The sequence below is a fragment of the Rutilus rutilus genome (genome assembly GCF_951802725.1).
Source record: "Rutilus rutilus genome assembly, chromosome: 23".
Taxonomy (NCBI): domain Eukaryota; kingdom Metazoa; phylum Chordata; class Actinopteri; order Cypriniformes; family Leuciscidae; genus Rutilus; species Rutilus rutilus.
The window spans coordinates 20,071,828-20,087,633 of NC_140233.1; the positions used below are offsets into that span (position 1 = coordinate 20,071,828).

General features: G+C 40.1%; 1 protein-coding gene across 4 annotated transcripts in view; it reads left to right on the plus strand.

Moving 5' to 3' along the window:
- znf469 (zinc finger protein 469) overlaps positions 1 to 13,025 on the plus strand; it is a 314,352-nt gene extending 301,327 nt beyond the window's left edge. For all 4 annotated transcript variants that reach the window (XM_084397157.1, XM_084397159.1, XM_084397158.1 and 1 more), the window contains one exon: positions 387 to 13,025. In XM_084397157.1, coding sequence (XP_084253283.1) covers positions 565 to 11,913 — 11,349 coding nt within the window. In that variant the 5' untranslated portion in view covers positions 387 to 564 and the 3' untranslated portion in view covers positions 11,914 to 13,025. The remainder of the gene's footprint in view (positions 1 to 386) is intronic.
- Positions 13,026 to 15,806: the final 2,781 nt, after the last annotated feature.

Genomic DNA, 15,806 nt, shown 5'->3' on the forward strand with positions numbered 1-15,806 from the left:
AAGTAGTATCTAGTGCAGTACATTTTGTTTACAGTTTCATGTTTTAAATTGCAATTCTTGTTGATTTATGTGAATGAGATGTAGACCTGCAGTATATGCAAAAACTGATGCAATTCTGCCCTCTTTAGGTGAGAAGTGGAATTGCTTGTCTCAGTTTATATCCCAATGCTACAAAATAAACATTTTACCACCTGAGTGAAATTTCTGCATTCAAATGCAATTGCAGGTCACAATTATTTATAATGATTGAATTGTATAGTATTATTGTTAATATAGCATTATTTCTCTGTAGCATTACGTGTATTACATATTTGTAAAGCAATATTACCTATTGTGAAAATTAAAGTGAGAATAACGTTTTCTTATCCTTTCTCTTCTATTTTCAGATCACAAAAATGACATGAACATTCCATCATCGGGGAAATGAAGAAATAAGAGAGGAAATAATCCTGTACATCAAGCTTCTGTTCCTGGAGGTCTATTGATTCTGACTGAAACATAATGTGTCCATGTCACAGCCTGTGCAGATAAGGACCAGCGTGCTGAACTAGCCACATTGGCATCATGACTGAAGAGACTAAACAATCCTTGGCTGCCAAAGAGCTGGATAATGAGTCCAAAAAACAGGATAAGGGGGCTGTGGAGCACAAAAGCTTAATAGAGTCCCCTGAGCACTTTCAAAATGTGAGTCTGGAGCCACAGGCTGTGAACAATATTGCTAAGTTTTCAGAAAAAGAGAGGGACAACACGCAGCAACGTGAGGCTGTAATTCGCCCACAGCAGGCTGGAAAGATTGATTTTAAGTCACTGCAGAATCATTCATTCAATAGCAACAGGACATGGCCCAGCGGCAAGGACAGCCCTCAGTCGCCAAGTGGAAAGAGTCGCAATAGAGACAAGAGTAGAAAGCCGGGGAAAGAGCGTGGCAACCCACAGCAGTTGTACAGATTGAGTATTACTAACCCACGTTCAAATCCCACAATTGGGATAGCCTATCCCCAGCAGAAAGTCTCACTTCCAAAGAAGCTTGAGTCCAACAGAGGTCCTGTCTCAGGCAGCTACCGCTTCCATGTGCCAAGTATTCCAGAGCGAGAGGCCGAACTGCAGCAGGAAGAACTACAGTTCAGGTGCTTCCATGAGGGCTCACCTAACCTTACTTCCCAAAGTTTTACCTCACAGGCTGTTGGTGCCACCTCTGGAGGACCTGCTCACCAGAATCCACCATCTACTCCGCAAAAGAAGCCCAGCCCAATCGAGAGCAACATTACACAACCTGCCAATGAAACTTTATTCCCTGACTTTCAGCTGAGTAAAACAGACACGTGGCAGTCTCCAGATAGGACTTTCAGAAACACAAATTTTTCCATTACTTCACAAAAGCCAAACAACCTTGTGGACTTGAACAAGACCAATGGGAATTTTATGCCTGTGCCATTTCAGTATGGATACCCATTGTTAGAGGAGTCAGCCTCTGATTCCTTTCCCAGTGATCGGAATACACCGTCTCAAGATTACAATGATATTTCTCTTGTCCCTAACCAGGTTTCCCATAATTCATTCTCCTTTCCGTCCTCTTCAGAGGGCCATGAGGCCATGCAAAGTAGTGCACAGTTCGGTAATGACCAGGTAGAGGACAGGCAGTCTTACCAGTTACACCATAAACCACCCCAGTACATGCAGACGCCACATGGTATGTCATCTTCTGTTCCCAGCAATGACGAGAGCTCAGCATCAAGTACTCGGCAAACAGAGCAGAGTAAGAGTGTTTCAGATAAATCGGAGTCTTTTAGTCCAATAGACAGCAGAGACACAAGTTTCACAGTGGTGGGCAAGAGAGGCTGCCATCTTAAAAATGGCACTCCCAGCCAGAGAGTTCTTATTCAAGGCAGTGTTCATCATATTAGAAATATTGCACAAGGTTCAAGTTCACAAGTACACGTAATTAGCCCCCCACATAATGGTATTCACATCAGCCCAGGGCCTCTTGACAAAAGTGCCAGTAAACACCACGGCAGGGTATCACACCCATGGGAAGGCACAAACAAAACCTTTCCACCACCACTCATAGACCAGACCTCCACGCCTTACCCCTTTCAGTACCAAACTGCACCAGAACAAAGACAAAACACTGGCATCAATGGCCGTATGCCTTGGCAGCAGATACGCTTCACAACTGCAATGCCAAACCAAAATAGGATTGATCTCTCCAGGCAGTTGAGCAATCAGCAGCTTACTTTTTTGATAGGCCCATCAGATTGGCAAGATGACAATAAGCCACACAAAAACATCAACCATAAAGATTCTAACAATTTTCTCAACAAAAAGAAAAATGATGGCTTCTCAAACCAAAAGCAGGACAGTGTCAAGCAAGGCTGCAACACAATTCCACCCAGTCATTTTACAAATAAGGTGGATACAAATCAAGGCCAGGTGGGTGATGCCAAGAATAAGTCATTATACTTTGGTATTAATCACCCAGTGCCAGTGACATCAAGAAACTGTAGCTACCATCCATTACATGTAGCACCCTTAGGGCTGAAGATGGTGTCACCATATGACTCTCCTTCACGTTCACCCACTCAAAATCCAGCATCTAGCAGTACATGTTCATCACTCTCCCCAGCCTCTACAAACTCTGTCAACAGTAACTCTGATGACAGCCAAATTTCAAAGGTTCTGTCCCCTCAGTTTTTTCAGCAGCAACAGGATAAAGTATTGATATCATCTAATAACATGAACACTAACCAGCATCTCTACCATTCAGAAGCTTCCAGAGACTTGCACTATAAACAAGAGCGAGCCAAAGAAAACACGGCAAGTTTCATGCCACATAACAGGCATTCAAAGTCCAACATGGACAATGGAAAAGGTTGTTTGGAGACCTACAGAACAGAAAACCATCCCCCACCTCCATACTCTGCCCACCAACTCGCCACATCATTAGTCTCAGCAAACCTTGATCAACTGGATGTGCTTCTGACATGCAAGCAATGTGATCAAAATTTTAATAACCTTGTCTCTTTTCTTGACCATAAGCAATACTGTGGACAGCATACATTTGCACAAAATGACTTAAAAGATGTGCCAAAAGTGGAAGAAATAAGGAAGTTTCAGACGGACCACACAAAAGCCATGTCATCTGGATCCAGTTATGCAATTTTGCGAAGTTCTTCAGATTTGCATCTGTCTCTGCTTGGACTGAACAAGAATGGGGAAATAGTGCCAGATAATGAAACCAAAGGAGATATAAAAGATGATTCAATGAAACTGATGCTACCATCTGCACCCTTGCCAGATTTAGAAATGGAAGATCCCAAATTGGATAGCCTTATCACAGAGGCTTTGAATGGACTAGGCTATCAGTCAGACAACGCAGAAATTGATAGCAGCTTTATTGATGCATTTGTTGATGATGACCTCACCACTACTAAATGTACATCAACAAGACAGGCTTTGACTACCAAAGACTCCACGATATTTGAAGGTAGAACTAACAATGAATCAACATCTAGTGAGAGATCTCAAGCTCACTGCAAATATCCTTTTGACTCAGACTTAGACAGCCTTAGTTTAGACAGCAAACACACAGATATCCCTTACAAAGAAAACCAACACGAGTTGATACAAAAGGAAGGCCTTAAAGCAGAATCCTCTCCAACAGAGTCACAGTCACCGGAGTCAAATTGCACACAAATGGAGTGGGAAGCAAGAAAGTCAGAACAAACAGAACACAAAAATGATTACAGTTCTAAGTTTCTTTTATCAAGCAATTTTTCTGCAAGATGTGGGCTTAAAAGCCTGCAAAGCAGCACAGCTTTAGTTAAAACAACATGTCCCAGATCCACCTGTGGTAACAAAAGTCCAACGGCTCAGAAACCAATAGCAACAGAAGGAAAAAGGAAAAGGACAGGTGGTGGAAGCTGGAGTAAAGAGCTTATTCACAAAATTGTTCAACAAAAGAACAAGTTGCATAAACTCCATGTAAAGGGCACTAAAAACATGCAGTTTTCACTTGTGATGGAGAGAGTGACTCCCGCAGTGCAGAACCCTACTTTCAGGGAATATGATTACGTTTCTGACTCAGATGACGACTGTGAGCCTGTAAAGATAGCCAGTCAGGGACGTCTCAGCCAGAGCATTCGCTGCAAGTACACATACACTAAAGAGTGTAAGGGGAGGATTTGTGCTGACAAGAGCCGGGAAAGTTCATGGAAACAAAACAAAAATGAGTCCTTTGATGCCAAGAAAGATTTTGACGTCTCTCCATCCTTGATGAAAGACAATCCTGGTCACAAAAGGCTACGAAGACGGAGCAGTAGGTCTTCCACAAGCAGTGAACTCAGCACATCAATAAGTATTTGTAGCGATAGTATTGGCAGCCCAAAAAGTATTGATCATACAGATTCAGACTCTGAGAAAAGAACAGAAGTACAGAGGAAAGATCAAGACACGCTTGACCAGAATGTGTACAAGGGATCCCCACCAAGGATACGGAAAGAGTCTAGCACATCACTTGCTTTGACCTTCACAAAAAATACCAAAAGGTACAGCACTGATAAGATACTACTCACTGAGCACAAGGATCAATTCACTACTTCAAAATGTTCAAGCATTATCTGTAAGACTGAAGAGACTGCATCTGAGCGTACAATGACTAAAAGTACTGTCAGCCTCGCAAGATTCAAAACCACCAGAGTGGAAATAGAAGGAAAAGGGGACCACTATGGTTTTGAGGCAGGAATTCTTGCAACCACGGAAGAGCCATTCAAAAAAGATTACCCAAAAAATATCACATCACCAAGAGGGTCTGGCATAACACTGAGTCCAATGGAAACGACAAACAATAGAGATTCTAGCCATGTTTTTACAAAAGATGCTGTTGCATCAAAGGGTAAATCCCACAAGAGAACAAACAGTTCTGAATTTTCACCCCCCATTTTTGAGAAAGCCATCAATAACAACACATCAAGTGAAGAAGCCAACAGAAGCTCAAATTATCTATTCTCTGAACCCCCACCTTTTTGCACTTCACTTGTGGACAAAGTCTGCTTATCACCTTCAAAAGTCCATGATGCAGCTCAAAAGGATGTGCAATGTCTCATTCCCTATCCTTCGGAACATGATCAAAGTCTTATAAAATCACCTCTTTCTTTTGACACAACGTCAATGTTTGGCGACCTTTCTGTGGGAGGTTTTGAGAACAATCTTTATCCAGATATTCAGCTTGCCAAAGAGAGCTTCAGTCCTCTGGAGACCACAACCGATAAGAAGGAACTTTTTGAGTCGTCATTCTCACCATTCTTAGAACAGAGAGACTGGAATCTGATGGTTAATGTTAGTCCTGTACTACCAGATGAGATTTCTCAGTACAAAGAGGACTCTGACTCAAATGAGAATAAGACCAATTTTAACTATGTCCCATTTGCTTTGTCAGAGAAAATAACGGACTACACTCCTAATCTCAACAGCGTGTCAGTTGATGATCTGGAAATAAAAAGAATTGTTACAGAGCTTGAGAGTCAGCTGCAAACAGCCAAGCTCAGCAGCCCTCCACCATTAGACAGTGAGCTAACAAAACAACTTACTATGAGCAAATTCTCTCCACTAAGACTTGACCCTGAAAGTGAAGATGAGGGCAGTAGCTTACAGATAAACTGTTCCTCAGAGAACCTGGATATTGCCAGACCAGTAGACTCAAATTCAGCACTGTTCTCAGAACCTGACTTACCATGGTCTAGTCCACTCTCATTTGGATTGATGTGTGGACAGCAAGGTCTTCATACACCAACACATTCAACTACTATCAACACACCAACTGATTCAGGACATGAACATTTGGATATGAAGGGCAGCATGGGGCTCACTGATTTGAACACAGAAAACAGTTCACCTCTGCACCAAGAAGACAAAACAGAAAATAATGAGTGCTTGGACAAGTCAGAAGAGATGCTTGAACATGAAATCTACACAGAAAATCTGATGAAGAGCCTGGAAGTAATCTCAGATTCTTTGTCTTCAGGTTTTACATCACCTCAGTCATCTCCTAATCAAGAGTGTGTGGTTCCTGAGGAACATGAAAAGCAAGACAATGAATACTCAGAACACATTGAGTCTGAATATGTAGAATTTAGAAACACAGAAGCAGAGCTCACAACGTTCTCAGTGGAGACAAATGCATTTTCAGATAAACTAGAAGAGAAAACCAGTGACATTTCAGAGTCAGAAAATGAAACAAAAGCCAGCCTAAATGAGAGTAGTAATGACACATTTCATAATGAAGATTTAGTAGCTAATGAACAACAGCTTGCTGAGAGCTCCTTTACGAGTCCACAAACTGAATGCTGTGTGAACTCAAATGAAATTGACTCAGTGAAGTCTTCAGTCTCTAGATATGAACACAAGCGTGAGTCATCTGTCAGCCAAACCGAGAATGCTGAGTGTGATGCACAGTTTGACTTAAAAGACTCACTGTATATTACCAATAGTCCAGACTTCTCCAAAATATCACACTTTTCAACATCCCCAGTCATACCAAAAGACAAAAACATTCTGTGTGTTGAAAAAACACAGAAATGTGATGAAGATTCAGCTCTAATTGCGAAGCCAGAACTAATTTCTAAAGGCAACAGGCAGGCATCTGACAAAACAGGTGGAGCAACAGACTGTCCCTCTCATACAAACATCCAACCACCCCTTTCAAACATCAAGTCTCCTCTTTGTCAAGCCACTTTGTCAACCCATTCACAATTAAATAATAGACAAAGGGTGGTTTCTCCTAAACATCGTCCTGTAGTTCAAGATGAACATGACTGTACAGAGAGTGTGGAGAGAGCCATACCTGATATGTCATTTCCTGTGCAATCAGAATGTGAAGAGAATCAACAGAAGAACATTGAGCAAAGTCCTCAACTTTATACTGTGACTCAAGCGCCACAGTTTTCTCACAACTCTATCCAAAGCCCTTGTGAACTGAGAGATAATGGTTCACTACCAGGCACAGTTACCCCTGCACTGAGCAAAAATGGACAAGACCTGGAAGACAAAAACTCAGATCACAAAAATATTGGCGGGTCAGTAGATACTTCGGATTCCGCAACACCAGAATTAGATAATTCATTTGTTCCCCATCAGGATTTAGTACAAATCACAGAGAGTAAAATTTCTAGCTCTGCTGTGGAGGACATCATCTCAAAACAAATTTTTGGTGAGACTTCTCTGCATTCTAGGCCATTGGATGGCTCTCAGGATACAGGTGCACTATATGATTTGAAACTCAGCCCCCTGAATTACAGTGAAACATGCTTCAATGACTACAACTTCACCTCTAAATGTTTAAACAAAGGAAATGACCAGTCTGATGTAAAATCAAACTCCACAGACAATTACATCCTCAATGCCTGTGCTTTCTCTCTTGATAAACCATTGTCATCCAGCCTACCGTATAATGCAAATGAACCAGAGCCAAATATCCAGGGCCACCTGATTGGACTTGAAATAGCTGAAAACTCTATAAATGATAACATCCAAAATGATATTAAATATTCAAATGTATCAGCTTCCTGCAGTAATTATGTTGAGAATGTCACTACAATTCACTCTGAACAAGTCTCAAACCTTAACCAGAGTTACATGAATGGTACTCATGTTAATGGTACTCATGTTCCACGTGAAACTGTTGATTACATGGATCTGCAACTCACACTTCTGAAGAAAGTAGATTCTGAGAAGATGGACAATCAGATGATCACCAATGAGCATGATGCAATGCAGAGGTCCACCATGTTAGATGTTAAGGAGACATCTAAACCTCTGATACCTTGTGAAAAAGCAGTATCTGTGGGTCTTGCATGCACATCTGTCCAAAATGAAGGACAGAGTCTAAGGTCAAGTGAGACAAAATCCTCACCTAAAAAGGGTGGTACACAGAATGCAATTCATGGAAAATTTCAGTGTGAAATATGTGCAATGTTCTTTCGTACACATCCTGGACTTAAAAGACATAAAGCCATGAAGCATGTAGTAAAGACTGAAGGGATTTCACCTATTGAAAATGTAAATATGAGTAGTCAAGTGTCTAAGGCCATTTATAATATGTCACACCCAACAGAAAAAGCACTGAAAGATAGCATGGATGTTATGGGTCCAGCAGTTCTTTCACATTTAAACAGAAATGAAATCTCAGATGGACAAGGACAGAAAACAGATGCACATTTGATCTTCGAAGGGATTGCAAGTGATTCTGATATGTCAAAGATCCCAGAAAGTTGTGATACTGATCAGACAACTCTTGCTAATGAAAGGGCAAATAACGGTATCAATACCATGGACACACGCAGTGAAATGTTTTCTTCAAAATTGGTCAAGCAAGACACTTTTTCAGATGAAATACTCAGTACTCTTAAAACAGATATGTTGCAGGCTATATCTCTAGATTCCCCCTCAATGGTGCAACAAAACTCTCCTAAGTCACCTGAAAAACAGATTCCGGGTAGCAGTCACAGCTATCATGAAGTCAGTGTGAGAGAGGAACAGAAGAGCATGGTAACTATCAGCACTGAAGAGCAAAAGGAAGAAACAATTTCTTCCACAGAGACTTCCAATTTGCATAAGAAAGGGGACACACATGACATTGACGATGTTGTAAAGTATTGTGATAACCCAAAATATGCTCTGACAGAAGATATCCACTATCCACTTGGGGATTCTTCTGTGGATATTAAGCGTGAGAACACCTCTTCTCCCACAGAAGACAGTCACATGCTTACTGGTACTTTAGGAATGGGACCTGATCTTAAGACTTTCTTTGATGATGAAAATACTTTTTCTCAGTTATTCCCAAGAAATGATGACAGGAAAAGAAAGAAATGTGCAAGGGTCTATGGTAAAAGCAACAAAAAGCAAAAACAACTGTCCTGTTTAGTTTTAGACTGTCCTCCCACTGGTGCCTTTATTGACAAGTATGCAGAGTCTAAAGAAAACAAGTTGGGACATATGTTCACCAACGGCACAAATGACCCTTGTGAATATGAAACCATATCAATCGACAATGATAACATGCATGCAACGACTCCCAAAAGCTTAGTAAACAGCTCTATAGAGAACGCTTGTCATTCAAAAGATGGCCTAATGGATCACCAGGCTGGTTACGAGGAAAATGCAGAAACTGGCATTAAAGAATTCTTATGTGAGAATGATGGCACAATTAGACAATCCTTAGAGCACCAGGATGATTCACATGATTGCGCTGTGCCAGAAAACACAGTGTCATCAGTTCCTCAAGAAGATTGTAAACCAGAGGTTCCTGATACAGCTTGCCCTCTCCAACTAGTCTGTGTTCAAGAAAATGCCTCTTGTTCACCAAGAATTGAGATACCAAACCATGACACTACAATTCAGATTCCTGTACCCTTTTATGAGCCTGAGAAAGATATGCCTTTGGTTGCGACAATTGCAAGCGCAGAACTGAAAGACCCTGTAAGACCTTGCAAAAAGCCTATGGAGCGGAAGTGTAGGAAACGCATAGAACCTGGACTCAAACCAAAGGATAAGCAGTACAAATGCAAAGTGTGTTTCACATGGTTTCTCACCTTAGGTGAGCTCGACTTTCACAAGCTTTCTCACAATCCATCACCTCCCCCAACTTGCTATATGTGTGTCCAGCGCAAGTTTACCTCCCGGGAACAGCTTAGGGACCATCTCAGGGAGAAACACGCCAAAAACAAAGCAGGTGTTTGGACCTGTGGGATGTGTTTGAAAGAAATTTCAGATGTCTGGATGTACAATGAACACTTGCGTGAGCATGCCACACAGTTTGCGCGAAGAGGGCAGTCTCAGAGTTCCCTCTTGGACATGCCTGGGTGTTTCATGCAAGAAAATGCTGTGAAGAACTTCATATCTTCAATAATGCAGCATCGGCACAGCAGACCTGCAAGAGACAATGTTAAACCATCATCTAAGGAAGAGAGAAGAACATCTTTTGATGTTAATGGACAAGAGCCAAAGGTTCCAGAGGAGTCTTCCACAATTCTGAAGACTAAAACGAGTATTGGGGGAGGAAATAAGCACTGCGCACTGACAACGCTTGAGGTTCTATCCAAAGCAGAGACGACTTCTAAAAATGCTGAGATGCATCCTAACTGCAAGGACCCTTCAAGGGACTGTCACCACTGTGGCAAGCAGTTTCCAAAGCCTTTCAAGCTCCAGCGCCATTTAGTGGTCCACAGCTTGCAAAAGATTTATCTTTGTCACAAATGCCCAGTATCCTACCAAGAGGCAAAGGACCTTAAAGACCACCTTAAAAATGAGCATGACGAGACAGATGAGCCAGACTCAAAGCACACCACACTATATACTTGTGAACTCTGTGCTGATGTCATGCATGTAATCAAGAAGTCGTTCATCTGCAGTACCTGCAACTACACTTTTTCAAAAAAGGAACAATTTGATCGTCACATGGAGAAACACCTAACTGGAGGGAACAAGATCTTCAAGTTCAAGGGAGTTGTGAGACCTTGCAAGCCTTTTAATTCAAAAGATGATAAATCTGACACACCACCAAGCAAGAAAAGGAAAGCAACTGAGAGCAGCTTAGACATCACAGTGTCACATATGCAAGGCATCAAATCAGTGTTGCCCATCATAGATGACACTGTAAAGAACAGTACCGAGGAACATTCAACGCAAACAAACAATACCAGTGTGAAAATTGAAGATGAGGCTGAGGACTTCCCTGCCAGGGATATTATTGAGTGTACAGTGCAAACAGATTCTGTGGAACAGAGTCTTCCATCAACAGAGCTGAAGGAAGAAAATGAAAGCTCTTCTCCATCTTATGAAATGCAAGCCGATGAGCCCAGGGAAGTCAGTGCAACAGACAAAGGAGCTCTGACAGAGATTTGTGATGTTAAAATAGAAGATGACTGTTGCACCATTCCAACAACATTGTTAGTTTCCGAGATTGACATTTCGACCATTACCAAACTTAACGAAGACACGGTGGAGACAAACACTTCATTAAGTCTTGAAAATGCAAGTGAACAAGGGGAAATAAGGCACTCAAGTCAATGCACCATTCAATTGTGCGGTCAAACAGACATAAATTTACCAAAACAAGGCATGCAAGAGCTCTCATCTTGTAATGACTTTGAGCTCGCATCTGTGAAGCAGGATCACAATAAACAAGATTTTCAGACTCATCACAGTGAACAGCTGACTACTGCTCTGACTAAGCACATAACTATGGTCAAATCTGAGGAAACTATGAAACAAAGTCTTGAAAATAACCTTAGTACCACTGATTCTGCACATCACACCAACAGCTCTAATACATGTGAAGACAAGGATTCAACCAGGCAACAGAAGAAGAGGAAAGATCTTAAGACACCTCATAGCTCTCAGAGAACGCAATCTCCAACTGCAAGGGAAAATTTGGGGATTGACCCAAGGGCCAAAAAGAAGTTCAGACCCAGCAGGTTTGAAAATATTGATGGACAAAGGAAAAATGAACTTCCCAACGACTATCCAGTGCTTACATCAGTAAAGGATGACACAGTCAGTAACAAAATAATCTCCAAGCATAAAATAGGGTCATCTAATCTGGGCCTTCACCTGAAGAAAGGTTCTGTAGATAGTTTCTCACCAAAAAAGGTTGAGATTGTACGTCACTTCACCGGAGATTGCAAAGGGAAAAAGAACATTCCTAGGAGACCCATCCATTCCCCTTCTTCCAGGATCTCCACCATGAACAATTCATTTAACAAATCACGGTCCAAGCCAGGGGTCAGATCCATAGAGACTCACTCATACCGTACTGCAGAGTCACAGAACAACCTCCTCAGCCAGCTGTTTGGCCAAAGACTAACTAGCTTTAAAATTCCTTTAAGGAAGGACACTTCTGAGTCAATTAAGGATTAAATGAATGCTATTAACGAGGAGGTAATTAAGTGATCCACTAGGCATGTGATTAAGGCAGTGTATTCATGATACTTGGATTGTATGGCCCTCCTCTGTGAAATAATTTAACTCCTTGTTTAGTCACTTTATTGCATTCCTCTTGTAAATGTGTATTTACATATATGTGAAGACCAACAACAAAATGTATGAATATAGGATGAATATGTTGGTTACAAATTTATTTTCTCTATTTTATAGTGGAGCATTATCTCTAAGAGACTGTATTTCAGCAACAACAAAGTAAAGGTTTTTGGGAAAGAATTTACTTGAAAATGAACTGAGAATATTTGTTTTCCAAATAATGCATGACACTTTAACATTACATGTTCTTAGATGTTTTCCTAGCAACAGGACCAAAAGACATCCTAAGTCTGAATCATGTCAATGTGCTTTATTTTATATGCTTCAGAGAATTACTCCTTCATACTCTTTTACTTTACTGTATTGCGGAGACACTCATTAGTATTAGCTTTTGTATCATCACTAATTGGTGCTATGTTATTTTATTATTATATTTTGTGTAATGTGAACACAATGTCTTATAACTGAAGGGAACATGTAGCAATTACACTCATTCAATCATTGCTGGTACTAAGTTTTAGAGGAAATTACACAAACATACTGTGTAAGATCAATCAAAAAGAAAGGGTTTATTTGTGTCCTAATTTGATCTGTTCAGAGGAGGGCAAGGGAAAAGCCTTTTCCAAAACTGTATTTAGTTTGATATCATCTATAATATGAACTCAGGTGCTATTACTGCGCATGAAACCCTTAAGAATTCTTCCCATGCACTGATGTTACCATACACAAACCCCACACGATCATCTATATGTCCCCCCAGTTCTTTAATAATGACTATTTACAAGAACAAAAGGTGCTTTGTCATGTTTATATGTATCTTATATTGTATAATATTGTAGGTTGATTATTTCCAGTGCAATGCATAATGTCAAAGTTCTATTTTAATAATGTGCAAAAGATGAAGAGAAAAAAAAGAAAGCAAAATACAAAGCCTACTAAAGGCTTATGAGTGGATCAAAGTGCATCATATAAACTTGGTTATTAAATTTTTTTGCATCAAGTCTTTTGTTTCTTTGTCATTCTGGTGGTTTCCTTATCTCATGCTGTGGATCTGTCAAAATGAAAGTGTGCTTATAACTTATCACAATGCAATGTGAAAGAATGAACTGTGTGAAGTGTGCAATAGGAGAGTACAAAGTTTTTTTTTTTAATCAGTCAAGAACTGCACTGTATCCTTTGAATTCACATTTAATGATCACTTTAAACTGACATTCACAATGAAAATGTGAAGATCATAGAGCCATCAAGGGTTGACAACCTGTTTTTAGTAGGGAGAATGACAGCTTTGATCCGGACAAAGACACGACGTTTTCAAAAGCAATTGTGTAACAAATCTCTTACCTGAAAAATAAGGTGGATAGTGGGGTCCAAAACGAAGACCACAAGTAAAAATGCTAGTTTTCCATTTCAAATGATACCATAAGCATAACAACTAGAGAGAAAAACTCAAAGTTTGTTGTGTAAAACCTGATGATCACGTTATCCAGCATGATTTGAGAAAGTTGAGAATAGTATCTTAGCATCTCAAATGTCACGAATTCGCTTATTTGTTTCACTCATTTTTTTGTAAAGTATCTCAAAATCCTAAACCTTGATTATTTCCAAGTTTAAATTAGATTTTGAATCCTAATTTTTCAGTATGGTCTGACTTTTGAACCCCACTGTTTTTATGCAAATTTGAATTCCTAAATCTATTAATTCGTTTAAAAAAAAGATTCCCTCCAGTAACTCCACACTATGATCTAATTACAATAACTCTAGACAGTAAAAAAAAAAAAACAGTTATTCAGAATTAGAGTAAACATTACTGACTTTGCTCAAAAACAATGGCACATCATTCCATAATCATTTATGCACAATAATTACCCAAATAAGATATTCTACTGTTTAAGCAAATGCACATCACAAACAACAGGAAATAAAGCTTGGCTGTTTGATTAACTTATTTGTTGTTCAGAAAAGGTGATTTATCACTGTGTGTTTAGTGGCTTGTATCCCTACATGAGCCTTATTCACCTTCACATAGGAATAAAAAGCCATAAGACACAACAGCTGTAATGGGAGCGCCGCAGTGAGGGAACTCCCCGGCTTTCAACAAAGACGTAGGGGCCCGTATTGGAGGCACCATCCTGGTAGAAGAAAGAGAGGAAGGAAAAGGATTGATAACTTTAAAAAGGAGATGACAAAGCTAAGCAGGCAGAAAGATAGATATTATAGTGTGAAATTGATATTATGATCTTAGCTATCATAGAGGCATTCATAATGTGTCTCAGTAAGCGTCAAGAGCGAAGCATTTCCAAGACAGCTATATTTCAGTGAGGTCTAATGCATTAATCAATCATACCATGTGATACACACAAAAAAAAGCTTCTGTAGCCGTGAATCTTGTAATTGCCACTGATTACTCTTTTGGGTTTAAGCAAATATGCAGCGAAACTCATGATTAAAATGTTAATTTTATTATGCAAACAGTGATTAGTTCAATTATTCTGAGCAAATTTCACCACAATGCAAGGTGCTCATTAAACTACAGTAACTGATTACTAATGGGTGAATTTATATGCAAAAAAAAAAAAAAAAATTGGTCAGGGCAGCTGATCTGCATGATTGACAATCACTCAAGAAAAAAAGAAAAAGAAAAAAAAACTTTATTGCATTTTCTCCCAGTGCTGTTTGTTGGTGCCAAGCAATAATTGTACATCTCCTTGTCATGGCTGTTCTGATCATTTCATCTTTGAGCAAAATCTCCTGGGAGACAGCGCAGCTTTGCTCTTTGAAGTGGAGTGACATTATCACTGGCTGGCCCTGAAAATAGCATCAGTTTCGCCATACTGCCACTCACAGAGGGCTGAAGATCAGGGCCAGATAGAAATGGGCGACTGGTCAGCGGTAATGACATGGAGTCTAAAGGGAACAGAGGCCATCTTCAATCTCACCTTTCAATCCCAGCAACCCTCAGTCCCCATTCAGCAGCGTATAGTGCCACTCACAGCTTTGGCACTGATGGAAAATTACTAGGAATTCCATCACATTGCCCCAATGTCAGAGATGGAGAGTGACAGCGGGAGCAAAAATGATAAATGTGACTATTTGGTTCGGGGAGAGCTTTCAGCTCCCTATGCCACAACACAATATTTAATCATGGTGGTGGGGGGGGGATGGGGATGGGGGAGTCATTTTGCTGTTAATTTATGGCTCATTTGGGGGATAATACCAGGCTGTCATCCATTTACATCATAACGAGTAAAGATGATATGATGAGACGGTTCGCCAGTGCTGGAAAACAGGAAATGCAACACAGGTAATGCCTTCAATGGAGGATGCCCATGTGTAAATCAGCATGAGTTATGATTGTGAATTGTCAGGATCAAGGCATGAATGAAAAGCCATCACTGCAAGCCCCCCAGCACTTCATCATAATACCAAACAAAGGACAGCCTTAAAAATCTAAATCAGTCCTACTTCAGCATTTAAGTGGGTTTTATTTCCAACCCATTACTGTTTTATGGAAATTGGATAACACTTTTTATGATGACTGCATATATAACAATGCATTAGAAAACTATTCGTAATGCCTAATAATGTACTTAATCATTTCCATGTTCTGGTAAATTAGCCCAGATATAACCCATATTATAGTTTTCCAATGGATAATGGTATAATATAAATATTTATATCTAATAATTTAATGGTAAGTGAAACAAAATTCCTGAAACTAATATAACATTTGAATGCAATACTCACTTCAAAATTCAAAACAGACCATTATAATT